The sequence below is a fragment of the Tamandua tetradactyla genome, chromosome 6, assembly GCF_023851605.1.
Source record: "Tamandua tetradactyla isolate mTamTet1 chromosome 6, mTamTet1.pri, whole genome shotgun sequence".
NCBI classification, from domain to species: domain Eukaryota; kingdom Metazoa; phylum Chordata; class Mammalia; order Pilosa; family Myrmecophagidae; genus Tamandua; species Tamandua tetradactyla.
Genome location: NC_135332.1, coordinates 71,129,247 through 71,147,340, shown reverse-complemented (window position 1 = coordinate 71,147,340; position 18,094 = coordinate 71,129,247). Strand labels below are relative to the sequence as shown.

The window sequence follows — 18,094 nt, the reverse complement described above, 5'->3', positions numbered from 1 at the left end:
AGGAATAATTTTTTTAAAAATATGGGCCTTACATAGAACACGGCTGACTGTACCACGGACTGGGAAAACTGACTAATTCAACCTCTGCACTGAAATCTATTAGATAACTTGGTGAGCAGGGATTAGGGAGAGGCCAAAATCTCCTTATTTCTGGTAACTGCTGCTGGACATGCTTTCTTTTGGTTTGGGTTAACTTTGCTCAGCTTTGCAAGAGCCAACTAACTGCATCTGCTAATGTCAAAACTTTTGTGATTGTTAATAAAAAATAGCCTCATGGTTATAGTAGTTGGGATCTCTTTTCATTAAAATACCTAGAATTGCTCTCGCTTCCTGAATTGAACCCTGATTGACAGAATCAGGTAGCTAAAGTTTCTTAGCCAGGTTAGTAAAAGGAAAAAAAAAATTAGAAAAGATCATCTTGTTCTTAAAGTATTTAAATCTTATGTGAAACTTCTTGCTTCCCAGAAAATAAAACAAAACCAAAAGTTAAGGTGTGTTTGGGAGACTGAAATCAGATTTTTGGATAGAATTGCCTGTAATTTTCATCAGTAAATTTATGGTTGCCAGATTCTAAATGGGTTCCTTCTCCTTTCTGTAAGCTAAAAGTAACAATCGTATACTTAGACCCAAGATCTCTCTACCGGGTTTCCAATAATGCTACCTCTCTAAAGTGCAGTTGGTTAGAAAGCTCAAATGGGATAATACTGTTAGGCAAGTTTTCTGTCCTCAGTGTCCATGTGATGGGCTCTCACGCTTGCCAGTTTGCTTATCCTCATTAACTATAGTTGTGGTCCCATCTGATTCCTGCAGATGTTTTAAACACCACAGTATAAACACAGGAAAAATATATTTTGGGTTACCTCTGCTAAAAAAACAAAACAAAACTTCTTCCATTGTTTCTAATTTTTGAGATTATTATGTGAAGCAGGAGTGGTGGAATGGAGGCATCATCTTAAAAAAGTTTTTAGTTGGATAAAACGATGCTAACAAACCACCGTGAGACCTGCAGGGATCCCAAATCCATGTCACAAGATTCCCTAAAGAAGCCTCAGATGTGGGGGTAAGACGACGGTGTTGGGGTCAGCAGAACTGACCAGGGGTTCTGGATCCAGTACCTGGAGTGCCCTGTGCCCCCCCCAATTCTAGGTATTTTAATCAAAAGAGATCCTACTTGTTCTCCTTTGAGCTTATTTTACTCCAGGGCCCGGCGATACAGGTATTGAATAAATCAGACTTGGCTCCCACTCATAAGGAGCCTATATGTCAACCTCTGTGAGCCTCAGTTTCCAAATCTGTAGAGCAGAGATAACATCTGTTACGGGTTGAACTATGTCCCTTAAACGATATACTGAAGTTCTAACCTGCAGTTCCTGCACATGTGTCCTGATTTGGAAATAGGGTCTTCACACATGGAATCAGGAATGTTAAAATGAGACCCGACTGGGAAAAAGTGGGCCCCTGCTCCAATATGACTGGTGTCCTTACAAGAAGAGGAAAAGACACAGACAAGGCACAAGAGAGAAAAATTTCAGGTAGAGATGGAGGCAGAGGTTGGAGGGAGGCAGCGGTCCTTCCCTGCTGGTTGCTGAGGGAGCCTAGCCCTGCTGACACCTGGATTTCAAAGACTTCTGACTTCCAGGACTGTCAGACAGCAAATCTCTGTGGGGCTAAACCTCCCAGTTTGTGTTACTTTGTTACAGCAGCCCTAAGGGATGAATACAATGTCTAAAGGAGTCCCTCCTGGAATAGGGCAGTTAACAAACTTCTTTGACCTGCAGTAAGAGATACATTTTACAGCCCTACCCAGTGACAGCATGGGATCAGTGATATAGCACCTAAACAGAAATTATCCTTATTATACTCGGACTTTTCCCTATTTCATTCTATTTCTATTCTAATTTAATAATTATAAGTTGCCTAATCATTTAGATCATGACCTACAGTTTCAAAAACAGTTTGAATAAAACAATGCAAATTAATGGAATTTGTAAACAGTCAAGCAGGGGTGAACTTGGGTGATTAGCAGGACACAGGTATCACCTCCCACCCCCGATTCAAATTGCTCAAGTTCCTGAGTGTAGGTGGTGAGATTTCAGGCCTTATCTAGAGCCCTTTTCTTCGGACTTTTGATCATTGAGCAAGAGTTCAGGTGGTAAGGTGTATACTTTTAAGGGAAGAAAGCCAGCCAGAGGTGTCTGGGAACTTCCATGTTTCTGGGTTTAGAGGTGCGGTAGGGAATAAAATGGAGATGGTGGGATATCTTAGGATAGAGTTCCAACCCTCCACTGCTCCCTGTGATGGACAAGTTGGAGAGGTTCGATGGGTCAAGCTGGGGTGGATACGACCCAAATGTAGCTGGATCATAGCACACACGTGGAAATCCAAGGGCACGCTGTAGGGGTGTGGGTCAAAATATGACTCCCTGCTCTGAAGTCACCTGAAAACTGGACATCAGTGAAGGTTAAGCTCATGAATCTAACAGTGAAAATGTAGGAAAAGGGTAGCATAACTTACACAGGGAAGTGTCTAATTTACTGGAACTATTGGGAATAAGCATGTGGGAAGTGGCTTTAGGAAACACAGACCTCAGGGTCCCAGGTTCTTTGGCAAGGTCTGGCCTAGTCAGTTAATGAGATTAGCAGAGGATGTTTATTCGTGAATGGACAATTTTCTTAGCCGCAGGAAGGGCAGGCCAGGATCACACCCTGGAGGGGAAGAGTAGACGAGGGTTCTTTAGGCTGAAACATTGAAATAATCAGTTTCATCCAACAGCCATTCTGTCTGTTGTGTAGAATTAGAAGGGAATATGGTGACAGATCAGCCACTTCAGAGAGCAATTCTGGGCAGAAGCCTGCACTTTATACACGAGAAACAGGTCCAGGCAGTAGAGGTATTTTCACAGGTCACAAGGCTCATTAAGAACAGAGCTGGAATGAAAACAGTTTCATAAGCCTGCATTTATTCCCTTCTCATGAGAGGAAAGAATGCTTCTTCATTTTTTAGAAGCAGAGTTGACAGTTGGGAAGTCCTGTGAGGCATATTTTAGGGCTGGCCAGTCATGAAGGCAGCTAGAGATACTCCAGGAGGTCCTGCAACCACTCCGGGACACTGTCAGGACCTCGGGCTGAGCTGTCCCCAGGAACCTGGCCCATGGCACCATCCTGCATTGCGAGGTATACATACGGGAGGAGTGATGTGCAGTTGCCTTCCAATTGAGACTCTTAGAATTTTTATGACCAGCACCAGACCAAAAAAGAGCTCATGTATCTGAGAGGGGCTAGATAAAGTGGCATTTTTCTTTTTTTTAATAATAATAAAAGCAGTATGTTCACGTGTTTAAAAACAACCAGGCAGTACAGAAACATAGAGGACGAAAAAGTAAGTATAGAATAAAATACTTAGAAAAATAGAATAAAAAGTGGGTCTCGCCCTCCCCTTCCCTGTCTCTTCTTCTCAGACCTTCCTCCCATTTCTAACGATTTTTTGTGTGTATCCTTCCAGAAAAAAAAATGTTAATGCACATACCAGCACATATGTAATAATATATCTGTAGCATCTGTATCTGTCAATGAAGTTTTCAAGGTGGCCAAATCACTGAGGATTAAAATACACCAAAACTGAGAGGAAAGGTCTTGATCTCTTATTGTAGAGTAGACCGACCCCTTCAGGAAGGAAGGGCTGCTGCAGCCACGGCCGCAAAGCCCACGTCGGGGGAGGAGAGTTCCAAGCTTCTCCCACTCCCATTTTTGCCTGCAGTCCAGGGCTCTCCAAGGAGTCCATCAGCCACCGCTTGCGCAAGGAGACCGGGGTCCTTGGAGGGGGACAGGGGGGGTTCTGGGGCTGCCTTTCTGCAGCGTTGAGAAGAGAACCCCCCACCCCCCCCATTTCGCAGGGTCTCCCTCATTTGGTCTCTTCTTGTCTTCTGGGGCTAGTTTAAAGAGCCAGGAAGGTGGTGGCGGGGTTAGGTTAGTGACCTAGGCGGGTGGCTGCAACCTGCACCTGGTCCTACCGCAGCCCCACTGTGTGACCTTGGTACTTGACCTCTTTGGGTTCAGTCTGCAGGTTTCTCATTAATTCAGCGGGCACCTACTGGAGAGCAAAGGGCCATGAAACTTACCCGTGGGTGGGACTGGTCCGTCCAGGGCATACAAATAAAACGTGAAAGGAACAGTCTGAAACCGCTGAAGATGAGAAGTGCATGAATCACGTTCACCCAAACCCCGAAACTCGATCTAGGTAAATCGAGAGGGCAATAAAAGGAAGTTTAAAAGCGACTTCTGCGGCCTTTTGTAAGCGGGGGCGGCGCCTGGCGCTCCGGGCTGAGGTCGGCCCGACACGACCTTGGGGCCCGGGGCCTGGCAGCCCGCACCGCACTTGCCAGGACGCGACGCGGCCTCTTCGAGGCGGGCGGGGCCTCGGGCCGGGGGCGGGGCCGTGCGGATGCACGTGCGCAGGCGCTGGCCCGTGTTGGGGGCCGCGTGCCGGGGAGGTGCACGCGCGGGCGGGTGAGGCAAGAAGGAAAGGGCAGGCGGCTGGCGGCGGAGGTGGGGCCTCAGGCTCGGGGGCGGGGCTTTAGGTGGGCGCGCGTGCGCAGGCGCGGGCCCGGGCGGCGGGCGCGTGCCGGGGGTGTGTGCGCGCGCGCGGGCGGGGCGCCGCGAGGAGGCGCGGTCCGGGGCCGGGCTGAGGCGAGTCGGGGCCGCCGGTGGCGCGGCGGGAACCGGGCGGCAAGAGGCGAGGAGCGAGCCGGGGCCACGCAGCCCAGCGCCCGCGCGCCATGGAGGAGGACGACAGCTACGGTGAGTCCCGCCCGCGCCCCGCACGCCCGCCCTTTCTCCCTCCGCTCCCGGTTGCCCGTGGCGGGCCGCGTTCCCGGGGACGCTGGCGCGGGACGCCAGCCGAGGGCGGCGGGGCCTTCCGGGGGTCGCGGCGCCTTGGGCTGTGGGGAGCGCCGTGGGCCGTGGGGCGCTCCGAGAGGGCCGGGGCGGGGGTCTCGGGGTCGCCGGGGCGGGGTCGCCGGCCGCCGGGCCTGCGGTGCCCCGGTGCCCCCAGGACACGTTCCGGTGCCCCCGTGGCTCTGCTGCCTCCGCGGAACTCGCCCGTCCTTTCTGGTTTTCTTAAGTTGTGCGACCCGGTCCATTTCTTTGTTCGGCAACGGAAACGCCGGGAGGCGGCCGGCGACCCAAGCGGGCAGGTGCGCCGGGGGCCCCCTGGCGCCTCCGCGGCCTGCCCCGTGGGGGGACCTGAGGGCGCCGCCCGCAGGGGCCGCGGGCACCGGGCGCCGCGTGAGGCTCGTCGTAGGGGCAGTAGGCTTCCGGGGCGACCACTGTCCACCGCCGAGTCATTAGCCAAGGCGCTGCGTGTTCAGAGGTCTGTAGCGGAAGCCCGAAAACACGGTCAGGGACTTACCAGCACCAGCGTTCGCCCTCGTCCGTGCATGCAGACGGCAGAGTTAATTGCTGTTTGCAGGCAGCTCTCAAACTTGGCAAGAGCCCACTGTGTCCGAATTCTTCAGCCAACCTTATCTTAGAAACTGCTGGCCATCAGCCATGGCACTGGTCCCTCGTATGGTTTGAAGTTGCAGGGGTTGCCAAAGGTTTTGTTTTTTTTTTTAATTTTATTTTAAATGCTTTAGTTAATTTATTAACATTTTATTCACAAGGAACTAAGGAACGGGTGGATCATAGAACAAGTGGTGAACTTTTGCAGCTTGCTAGCCAAGTAGGAAAACGGCAGAATTTTAAATGCTGATCTTGCTAATAGGAACCGAATTCTGGTGTCAGAATTTTGACAGACGTGGCACTTGCCTTATATTTTAGGGAATGAGCTTTGACCTGGGGTATGTCAAAAGGTGAAGCAAGTCCTTATGGTACTTTATTTATTTGTAAGTAAATAATTGAAGGATTACTTACTGGTGAAGAGGTGGGTTTATGGATAGCAACCTGACCCTGAACCTCGGACCCCTGGACACCGCTGTGGCTCTCAGGACCCACTTGTGGCCTGAAGTGTTAGTCTGCATTCGGGGACTGTGGGCAGGTGTCCCTTTGTTACCTTCCAAGGAGAAGCAGTGTGTGCTTTCCTTTTGTGATGGAAAAAAATCACCCAACTGGCTAGCCCCCAGACTTTTAAGCTCCTCCTCCACTTCTCTCTACTGAGAGAGGCCAGCTTCATCTGCTACATTCTATACCTCCTCTTGACATTTAATTTCTTTCTCTAAGATGCTGGGGTTCTCCTGTGCCTTCCTCTCTTCTTCTCCAGTGCTCTTCTTACCACCAGCTGAGGCAGGAAGCTGTTGGCCTGGTACTTTTGAAACAGTTTCTGCTTTGCCACCAGGCATGACATGAATTTATATTTGGTAAGGGTATAGTAGTCAAGAATTAACACAAATTTGGTGCTGGAAACAACAATAAACTTATTATCGCCGGAGTTCTAGAGGTCAGGAGTCCAAAATGTGCTCTAGGGGAGATTTTGTTCTCTTGCTTTTATCAGCTTCTAAAGACTGCCTGCTTTCCTGTGCATCATCAAAGCCAGCAGGTAGCATCTTCTTATCTCCCCCTAACCTGCCTTCTAATGGTGGCCCTTAGGTGACTTTGGGCCCACCTGGATAGTCCAGGCTAATCTAATCTCCCTATTTTAATGGCAGTTGATCAGCAGCCCTGGTTCCGCCTGCAATCTTAATCCCCCATTGCCAAGTACGCCAGAGTATTCATGGGTTCTGGAGATCAGGGTGTGGACGCTTTGGGAAAGGGCTATTCTGCCTACCACATAGAGGGAGAGGAAGAAAAGCTTATTCTTCCCCCTTATTCAATTTTGGAAAATCATTTCCCTTTTATTTTGGAGGAGCCAAAACTGCAATTAAAGAAGATTCCCCACCCATGGGGCTCATGGTACGTGAACTGGCCCATTGTTTTATGGCTCATAAAGGACACAAAACGCCATCCCCTGAGGCTCCCTCAGAATCTCCTTTAAGTAAACTTCTCTAACCTGAATAAAGGGTTTTCAAAATAAGGAGAAACTGTTTCTTACAGTTTGAATTTTTTTTTTTTTTTTTAGCGTACTGACAGTTCAACGGTGCTTCCCTTTCCCCTGCATATTTGTCCCACATTGTAAGTCTGTAGAGCTAGGCACGTTTGCCCAGGACACCTCATCACGGGTTTTACCAGTGTTTCTTTGGGGAAGTAAATGTATTAGGATTGCCAAGCTACGAATTTGGTATAAAAAAGAGTTGTAATGCAACGCATGTAAAATAAACTGAAGAAAGACAGCACATTTCATTGTTGAATTACAGAGAATTAAAAAAAAGAAAAAGCCTTTCTTGATTGCACGACTCTTTGGTGTCCTGGGTAGATCCAATGATTGCATTCCTGGGTTTAGAGGGCCTTCCACCTGTGGATACACCAAAAGCACTGTGTTGTTTATTCGGAGGGTCTAAATCACTAGACAGGTATAATCACATGTGGAAGATGTGCCTCTATTAGTAAAACAAAAACAAGCAAAACCTGCTTATATGGCACTGTGGAGTCCCACCAGACAAACTGCAACTCGCAGATAGTCAACTATTTGTGCTCAGGAAAAAGAAAGAATAGAAATGTTGTCAAGTCAAATTTTGCACATATTCTCTTTATAATAGACATGCAGTAGTCAGTATATATTTCAACATGATGTCATACTGGGTTGTGTACACAAAAACAAAGTGTACTGCACTTCAAGGGGGACATTTAAGGAATTCTCCTTTGTGTATTTTCATCCCACCTTGCTGTGATGGTTATCAGTTTGGAATGAATGATTGCGTTTTGTTTTGGTTCAATTGTAAGCCTCCTTTGTAAGGATAATTTCCATGTAAAATTTGAAAGTGAGTATCCTTGAAATCTGCTTTTATCTCTGAATGCACATCTTATTTTTGTGACTTTCAAGAAGTTAACATCATTCAGAGTGCACATTGTCAACAGAGAACTAATTTATTATAGTTTTAGGTATGTTTTCAAATGAAAGACAAAATTATGTGTTTAAAAAGAGATTTGTGCAAAATGTTCTTTACATGCTAATGTCTTCAAAACATCTTAATTTTCGTTTGACTTTGATTCAATTTTTATATCAAGTTTTCTGATTCATTATCTAATGCAAGTAAGATGGAACTAATTTTAAGTTAGATTATCAGTGTTTTCAGCAAGAGTTGAGAAAAGTTTCAGTTCCTCTCTAGAGAGAGCAGTGAGTAAGACAGTCAAGAAAATATTTGATTTGTATATAGCAGTCCTTATTGAGATGCAGTTGCATAGAAACGTTCCTCTTCTAGCTTTGGCCTTGGGGAAGGTGTACCAGGTGGATATTGAGGGCAGAAGTGAAAAGAAAGAATAAAAAAAGACACCTAGCACTCTGAGGTTTCTGGGAAGACTTTTAATATGTTGCCTCTTCCAGTCCACACTCCCTGCCCCTCTCTCCCCACGGGGCGTGGTTGGAGGTTGTGCAGGTTTGGCCTGGGGTTGTGTATGGTTAGATGTGCTGCCCTGAAGCATGGGACTGGGAGCAGGAAACCCAGGAGAAAGCACTCTGGTCCGTGGACAGTGAGGCAGCTGCGGAGCTGCGGGCCTTACAGGCTGGTTCGGCAGTGGCAGAGTGGAGGGATACTTGGCCGGCAGACTGTCCCAAGGAGGCGTGGCTGCCTCTTGGCAGTTCAAATCCAATTTCTGATTCTCAGTGTGCCTGTAGGTACTTCTAAGGGCTTAGTAAAAGAAAAAAAAGAGAGTAGTTTCTTGTGTGTATTGATGGAAAGGTGCTGTGCCATAAGCATAATTTTGGGTCTCTACCATGGGGCATTTGGAAACACTTAGCACATATTATGGTTTGTAATCAAAGATCCTGAATAAAATTGAGAATTTATATCACAATTATGGGGAAAAAATGATCGTGTTATACCATGAACCTTGAAGGCCTATGGGTGTGAGGGGTATAGGCAGGAAAAATAATTTTTAAGCTTATTTTTCTTTGAAAAATTTGGTATTAGTAATTTTTTAAAAGTTCAATAAAAAAGACATTTTTAAAAAGGTGTTCATGTATTGCTTCTTAGCTGGTTGGTCTTTATTCCCCAAATTTATTTCTAAACACTGTGAAATAATTGAGGTTTTACTTTTTTCTTTTTTTCTCTCTTTCTCTCATTCATTCACTCACTCTTTCATTTATCTCATTACCTCCTTATTTGATCATAATATTTCCTGGACCTCACAGTTCTCATTTGCAAACTGAGAAGATATTTTTGCTTTTATCATATACCCCACCCAAGAAAAGAACCAATGACTCCCTGGCTTTGTGTTTGCTCTTGGTAACTTTTGAACTTGAGCAGATGTTTTTAAACTGTGGTCTGCCTCTTAGAGGGCTGGCTTCCAAGACCCCTCTGGCACTGGACGTAAAAGTTTTGGGGTATGTGCAGTTTTGGAAGCAGAGGGTCCTTAGCTTTAGCCAGGTTCTCAAAAGGTTCACTGAACCCAGCAGTCACTAATCCAGAGGTTACTGATGATTTCTGCCTCTTAGAACAAGTTGTGAGACAAGTCCCACAGGATCATTCATTAGTTACCATCAGAAATGTTAGAGGCTCTGGTTCTGCCTCGAAAAGATAACCAAAATAATCAAATTTCCAAGGATGGGTTCTTAAGAAGATAATTGAATTCTCAGTGCCACTCAAAGCCTTTATTTCTCGACTCAGCTACTACTCTTGCTTTTTGTTAGCTTCAGAATGATCCATATTTTGCAACTCAAGGAAGCATTGGCCTTTAGGAAATAAGCTACATTTGTGAAAAGTAAAGACATTGGTCTTGGCCAGAGCAAGACAGCCTTCGTGCTGACCCGGGAGATGAGGTGTGGCCCCTGTTGCCTTCAGGAGTCATTTGCTTTTTTCTTCTTTGTCTTTGTGCCTCCAGAACAAGTGTCAGTCCTGGAATCAAATAAAAGCAGCTCAAGCAGCTGTTGAAGGAATGATGGATTGAACCAGGTTCATGTGGCAGAAGTTTTCAGTAGGTTTGAGTTTTTGTCTTCCTCTCTCCTTTCCAGACAGAAACAATGTTTTTCTGTACGTGTTTGTCCCTAGGCAGAGCGATTTTTTCAATGATATTGGTGATTTTTAATTGTTCTCAAATTTAGTTACACGATTATTTGCCTTTATTGAAAAGAATATAACTATATGAAGTTAGGGTTTTCTTAGAAAATCTGGTTCGTAAGATTACTATAATTATACATTTTGTTGACTTTAGGATAGATTCCCAAGGGTGATATTATGTGTCAAAGAATATAAGTGTGCTGATTTGCTTTCAGAAGGGTTTGTACCAGTTTTCCTTGTTCTAAGCAGTATGTGAGTATATGTACCATTGTACTCGCCATCAGTGAGGGCTGGTATTGAAAAGTTTCTTTTTTTTTTTTTTTAAATTAATTTACTAGTCCCAAAATGGTACCTCATTAAATGTTGATTACTAGCTAGGTTGATATGGGTGTGTGCATATTTGTATATTATGAACTGGCTATTCATGTGGGATGATGGTTACTCAACTGAGCTGAGATTAACCCATTTTATGGCCTCTGTGATGGCATTAAGTGATTTAAATGTGGTTCTCACTCTGATATTTTAAGCATGGAAAAAATACATGCTTAGTTTTGATGGGTTTGGGTCAGATTTTGACCAATTATAGTAGTCACTTACTTATCTTGATGTTTCTCTTAAAGAATCTCAACTCTTCCATTGTCTTTTGGCCAAATATAAAATTTTTCTTTTACCAGGAAAGTTTCTGAGTTAAATATTTCTGGTCTTGTTTATAATGATAAATAGTTTAGTCTGTGGACTCATGGGTTACACCTAGTTTTTAAGAAATTTTCCATGTATTAATCAAAAACAATCTTGCCAATTAGATTTTCTCTTATATTTCATGCATTTAAGATTGGTTTGGATTCTTATCCTATAGTAAGAGCTAGAAGGAGAGTGTCTTTTTGTTTCAAGGATGGAGAGCAGGCTTTGTTAAGTTCTTTGGGGGTGGGGGGAGGAGATGAATCTTCTGGGTCCTGCATGGGAAGGCAAGGCAGAGATGGAAAAAATTCAGCTTGAGAGCTGTGTGGTTGGTAGATGCTACACTCCTGATATGTGTCTTCTGCCCCCTTTCCCACTCACCCCTCCAAGATGAAAGCCATGGAGAGTGGGCTTCTGAGGAAAGTAACTTTGCTTGGACCTGTCCATTTTCTCTGTTGCCACACTGCTTTTTGATCGCTTCTTTGATTGCTGTTGCTTAGTTTCAGTTGCAAATAATAGAGGCTTGGAGGTGGAAGAAAATTATTTAGAAATGTTCAAGAAGTGAGTCCCACATCCTTCGAAACTGCTGGTCATGTTGTTTTGCTTCTTTCTTTTGCATTGCCTAAAAAACCCTGCAATATAGGTTGAGGGCCTGGAGGGGATTTTTGTTACTGTTATCTGAAATGTTGTGGCATCAGACGTCTTCCTGCTTCTGTGGTAGTGACGTGATTACTGGTTGCTCTCTGTGATGACTGACTCTTTTAGCAAAGGTTAGGGAATGCCGTCCTTGTCTGAGTCTTTTCTCTTTTCTACTTACTTTTTGAGTCTTCCAGTGGTTTCTATTTTAGAAATGTGCCTTTATCTGACAATGTTCACTCTATATAATAATTCATGGTTTTGTGAATGAGTGGTGGGATTAGTTTAAGGCTATTAAAAAAATCTTGATTTTTTTAGTAGCGCTATCACAGATGCAGTTTCTGTGAATAATTTGTAACTGTTATTCAGTCAACAAGCATTAACAACCATTCTACACCTTGCAGTGTAGTACAGAAATGAATCAGATATTGCCTCTGTCATCACCGATGCTTTGGACCTAGAAGAAGGAGAAGACATGAAAGCAAGTGGTGCAGGAACGTGTCCAGGTTGATGTGACAGGTATATTCTTGACAACCTTTGGTGAAGGTTGGGATGGAACTGGATGGGACAGGGGCAGTTCAGAGAAGCTGACGCTTGAGCTTGACTTTGAAAGATAGGTTAGTGCTAACTAGATGACTATGGTAAGTAAGTATATTTCAGGCAAAGAGAATCAGTAAAAGCTTGGAAGTATGAAGTGACTTGGCCCCTTCAGGGAGCTGCCAGTGGTTCTGTATGCCTGAGAGCAGCCTGTGAGGAGGGGGCAAAGCCTCAGACAGGGTTAGAGGGGAGGGGGGCATGGAATCATGTAGACTTTCTGACTTTATCCTCTGGGCCTCAAGAAGCTATGGGAGGGTTTAAACAGGTTGTTTTTGATGATTATTTTACATTTTAGAACAATTCCTCTGATTTAGTGTGGTTCAGGCTGGCAGTGGAGGAGACCCTTAAGGAACTGCTGGAACCATCGGGCAGTGGGAGAAAGGAGAGGAAGGAGATCAAGTCGATGCTGGTTGGCTACCAGTGTTTGGGAGGGGCTGGCATTGAGGAAGATAAAGGAAACAAAGTTTCTATCTTTCAATGACTCCTGGGAGAATTTATAGATCTGCAGTGTTTAGATTTGAACTTGAGTTCATTTTGGACATACTGTTTTGAGTTTTTGGTTCTGTCCAGTTTGAGAGGTCCCTTAAAGCAGTTAGTTGGATTTGGAGCTGGAGTTTGAGATTATCAAGTTCTGAGTGGAGCTGGAACCCTGGGAATGGGTCCTATCACAGGCCAGGTAGAAAGAGGCCTAGGTGTCCTTTTGGTACATACCCCACTTAGAGGCCAAGTGGAGGAAGCACTCGGAAAAGAAGACTCTGAAAGAAACTATATATGGCTCTTCTGAGAAACTGGACTGTAAATGAAAGAGAGTGCTAACTAGAAGGTGGTGCAGAAGTGAGAGAAGTCTTTGTTTTTAATTTGGGGGATGTTTGAGGCTATTTATAGACATTTTATATACATTTCAAAAATTATGCTGAGCCAGTCTTGAATTACAGTATTCGTATACTGTGTTGTAAACCTCAGGTAGGATCAGGCTCTTATTTCATTTTGTCTTTTTGGGCTTTTATATATAGCAGCTGCCAGACTACATGTGTTTTTGCAACCTATTTAGCTTAAGGTATTTTCTCTTTTGTTCTCTAATTCCCTGAAATATAATTTCCAACAGCCCTAATGATTGAAGTTAAGATAATGTTTTGATTTTTAGCGTATTCTTGCATTTCAACTGCCTGCTAGAATTTTCCCTTGGATATTCCATCATCATGTAAAATCTGCATGTCCAAAGGCATTCATTTGCTCCTGCTCAATCTAACACTCCCTCTGGAGAATCATTTTTTCATTTTTTCACCACTTGTTACGCAAAAAATGTTTGATACTTCTCTCTCTTGCCAGCAAAGTTGCTTTCTGCCAGTGCATCCATCCGTCCATCTTTTCAACCTTTTTTATTGTCTTATTATGTCAGGGTATTTGCTTGTGCTGGGCTGTAAAAAATTTAAAAATACAGCCTTGCTTTCAAAAAGCACTTAGTGTAGGGGATCGATAAGTTGAGAATTTTCAAGAATATATGGCAGATGTTGTGACGGAGGTGTAAGCAAATGCTGTGGCAGCCTAGAAGCTTCCAGACTTCAGCACATTATGGGAGAGACTTACTAGTAAACCATGTAGCTACTGGGACAGAATGAGATGGGGTGATCCAGAGCCGCTTCTCTGCCAGGTCATTTCTGCAGTGATAGTCGCTGCTGCTTGCTGTACAGTGAGTTCACTGCCGAACTTTCCCTTAAGTTAACCCTCACCTCAGTCCTATGGAGCAAAAACAAATGTGTCCATTTTTACAGCTGGGGAAATGGAGACTTTGAGAGATTTTTATTTATGTATGTTGATATGGCTGATTAGTGGTAGAGCTGGCATTTGTATGCAGATTTCTCAAACTCCAAAGTCCTTGCTTCAGCCGTGTTACCTGCTGATTCTTATTTCCTGTTGTTTCACACCCCTCTCTCCATGTTCAGTGTTGTTTATAAAAGTACAGTCTTTGTTCTGGAATTGAAATACAGAGTCCTGTGTCTTGATAAAGTCTGGATAACTTTTTGGTTAAACCTGTATCACAGGCTATGATACAGTTTTATATTGACGGAGCCCAATGTTAATCTTAGGCTCAAGATTAGAGGAGTTTGCGGGATCCTACAATAAAGCTGGTTTCTTCTCAATCCGCCGGATGGTAGAGGTTTTCCTTGAGAGCCCCTTAGGCCTGGAGTTGGTGTTGTGGCAACAGCAGTCCTGCAGCCTGGCCTTGGACGACCCCTGGAGCTGGAGCATCTTTTGAGGCTGGGCATCCAGAATATACGGAAGTCCAGGGAACCAGGGAAAAGTTAGTATTAGCTGTCTGCGTGCCTCTCAGTCACTGGCTGGGCCCTTTTCATGGCTTAGCACTTCCGGCCTCTGGCTAGATGTAGAAAGCTGCTGAGAGAAGCAGGTCAGCTGCAGAGCAGGACACTAATGGGAGCAGTGTTTCCTCGGTGGAACTGTAGAATATCTTCTGGATTCTTCCCATCTAAGGCTTCTGACTTTACAATTTGGACTCTTGTCAGAAGAGGGGTGTGACTTCAGCTTTGTAGGTTCAAAAGCATACTTTGAGCCTGGCTTCATAAGCCTTAAATGAGAACACTAGCTTGTTTCTGGGGTCAAAGGATTTTTTTTTAATAAACAGTTTTATTGAGATATATTCACATGCCATAAATCTGTCCAAAGTGTACAATCTGTGGTTCACAGTATCATCATATGCAAAGGTTTTTATAAAAATCGAGTTTTGATTGTTTGCTCTCACCTCAGTTGTGGAAGCGGTCTGCCAAGGGGGCTGTGAGTCTCAGGGTGCATAACCAAGAGGCCCTAGGAATGCCAACGGGTAATTATTATTCTGACTCCTTTGGGCTATGGGCTTTTTATGGACCATCACTCTTTAGTCAGGGTGGCCATGGGACAGTAAAATGGCATTAGATTGTAGTTTTTGAGATTCCCTGATGTTGTCTTGCTTGTAGTCGATTCCTCTGGCATGCTTCCTTCTGGGAATGGTTCTCCTCTACCCATATTGCCTTTTTATGTATTTATTAAACATAACAACATACAAACACAAACATTCTTACCATATGATCATTCCATTCTTGATATATAATCAATAACTCACAATATCACATAGTTGTATATTCATCATCATGATCATTTCTTAGAAGATTTGCATCAATTCAGAAAAACGAATAAAAGAAAACTGAAAAAAATTCATACATACTGTATCCCTTACCCTTCCCTTTCATTGATCACTCACTAGCGTTTCAATCTACTAAATTTATTTTGACATTTGCTCCCCCTATTATTTATTTATTTTTAACCCATATGTTTTACTCGTCTGTCGATAAGGTAGACACACGGTTTTCACAATCACAGTCACATTGTGAAAGCTATACCATTATACAGTCATCTTCAAAAAACATGGCTACTGGAACACAGCTCTACATTTTCAGGCAGTTCCCTCCAGCCTCTCTGTTACATCTTAAATAAAAAGGTGATATCTATTTAATGCTTAAGAATAACCTCCAGGATAATCTCTCGACTCTGTTTGAAATCTGTCAACCATTGACACTTTATTTTGTCTTGTTTCTCTCTTCCCTCTTTTGGTTGAGAAGGTTTTCTCAATTCCTTTGTGCTGAGTCCCAGCTCAGTCTAGGATTTCTGTCCCACATTGCCAGGAAGGTCCACACCCCTGGGAGTCATGGCCCACGTGGGGGGTTGGAGGCAGTGAGTTTGCTTGTTGTGTTGGCTGAGAGAGAGAGACCACATCTGAGCAACAAAAGAGGTTCTCTTGGGGGTGACTCTTAGGCCTAATTTTAAGTAAGCTTGACCTATCCTTTGGGTGTTAAGTTTCATATGAACAAACCCTAAGATTGGGGGCTCAGCCTATTGCTTTGGTTGTCCACACTGCTTGTGAGAATATGAAGAATTCTCCACCTGAGGAAGTTGAATTTTCCCCTTTCTCACCATTCTCCCAAGGGGATTTTGCAAATACTTTTTTATTCACTGTTCAAATCCTTCTGGGGTTTATTGAGGCATCACTCTGGACAAACCTTCAAAATCTCATGCCCTACTCAAGGTTCCATGTACTTATGGTGTGCAGTTAAGCTGTCCACATAAGTTATACTAGGAAATGCATTATTTCTTATACCTGCCTGTGAATCAACAGTGATCCCAGAATAAAAATTTAATTTAAAAAATGTGGTGTCACACTTATTTGATATCTCTAACTTTTAGAAAATTAAGTCTGTGCTGTTCTCTGTGTAGAATTACTTTTTACTTCTGTTTAAAACTCTTAAGGTATTAATTCCCAGCCCATGCACTCAAAAAGAAAAAAAAATTTTAATCTTAAGGTCTTTTGTAATTTTTTCCTCTTTGTTTTAGAGGGAAAACAAAACAAAATGAAACATTTTTAACTCGTGAAATGCTGTTGCACTTTTTGTTAAACCTGTAAAAAGCCTAGCTGTTTGGATGGCCAGAATTAAAACATTTGTGGTCTAAGAAGAAATTAAATATTTATGGAGTTGGGGCTTTGTACATTTGAATTTATAAAATAATGGTGATATAGCCATGTGTTTTTCAGTTCCAATGAGTACATTTTGCAATTGAAGTAGTCATAGTCTGTCCTGCGCACATTAACATGCAGAAGTGTTTTATTTAACCTCCTAACTGCTTTTAAAGTTTGTAATCTTGTAAATTGGAATTAGAATGGTAATGGCCATACCTGACTAATCTGAGAATCACCTGGGTGAGTTAAAAAGAAGGGGAGTGATTTATTCTTGAACCCTATTCCAGCTGTACCTGATGAACCAGGATCCCCCAGGGTAGGGTCCAGGACACACACACATTTTTTCTAAATTTGGAGACCTCATATGTAGAAGACCTATGCTCAGGAACCCTCTAACCACTCTTCTAGAGGTCACAGGTCAATTCATGCGGGTTGACTTTTATTAGCTCTGATCAAATGGAGAAGAGATGGTTCCCTTCAGTTCCTGTATTGATTGTGTCCAGCGATGGTTTGAGGATTTGTGTGTCCATGTTTCAAGGAAGAGATAGCTGAGTGTTGAATGCGTTTCTCTAACTGTAACCATCTCAATTCATGTGGTTTTGTTTTCGGCCATTCAGTGTTCTCCTTAGAGGCGAGGATTTTGGGGCTTTCAAACAGAGGTTTTTGAAAAGACTCAACAGATCAAAGAAGCAAAAAAATAACCAAGCTTGGGTTTTTTTTTACCCCTTTATGGTAGCTACCCAGCTTGCCTGCCTACCCACTTCATCTTCCCCAGGAGTCTTCGTGTGGTTTTCTGTTTGTTTCTTTTTAAAAGATACCTTCCCTTTATGTTACTGCTGTTGCTAGGCAGCCCCTGGACAGGTGCCAGTCTCAGGCCCTGATCTCTGTATCAGAGAGAGGTAACCTCAAAAGACCTTTATGCCTTTCCCACTTGGACTGAGTAGGAGCTTGGAACTGGGCAGTGGATTGCCAGGCCCAAGGGGTCTGGGGAAGCAATTGAGCCTGAGCCATGTGGGCAACAAAAATCTTCTAGGGAGTGCTCAGTCTCTCTTTGGGGCTGTTGGTATACCCTCTGAAAACCAAGCCTCTTTAGCTGGCTGCTAGGATTATAATTGGTTATAATTGTGTATTTGCATGTCCTTCCTACTTTGACATCTGGGCAAACTTTAAGAAATTATCATAATGTAGATTTTTTAACAAATACAGAAATAGAGGGAAGAGTTTAATTAACTTCCTAGTAGCCATTATCATTAGCATTCTGGTGTAATTACCTTTTTCTTGTTTTCTGTGCATATTCATAGATGTCCATCTTCCTCATGTCCTCTTTGGAAAATGTAGGATTAAAAAAAGAAATAAGCTTAAAAAATAGTTGGGGTCATCTTGTGGAATGTTTTGTAGTTTCCTCTTTCTCTTTTTTACCTATTTTGTGTATGCAGTTTTCCCTTCTGTTAAAATTTTTAAAACACACTTTTTTTTTAGTGTCACCTGTTGAGGGAAGGACTCCAGCCTCACAGAAGATATAAGGAGTAACAAGGAGATGGCTAAGAAAGCAAGCAGGTGGACTTGCCGTGAGCCATTGGTGCTGAAAGTGGGTC

General features: G+C 43.6%; 1 protein-coding gene across 4 annotated transcripts in view; it reads left to right on the top strand.

The window, feature by feature from the left end:
• The first annotated feature begins 4,675 nt into the window (after positions 1 to 4,675).
• Positions 4,676 to 18,094, top strand: part of CYTH1 (cytohesin 1) — a 108,459-nt gene continuing 95,040 nt past the window's right edge. For 2 of the 4 annotated variants that reach the window (XM_077166132.1, XM_077166133.1), the window contains exons 1-2: positions 5,417 to 11,532; positions 11,803 to 11,917. Coding sequence is in view for 1 of the 4 variants with exons in the window: in XM_077166130.1 (XP_077022245.1) it covers positions 4,775 to 4,796 (22 nt within the window). In the remaining 3 variants the exon portion in view is untranslated. Of the gene's footprint in view, positions 4,797 to 5,416; positions 11,533 to 11,802; positions 11,918 to 18,094 lie in introns of those variants that run through there. The other 2 variants (XM_077166130.1, XM_077166134.1) reach the window with 2 other exon arrangements.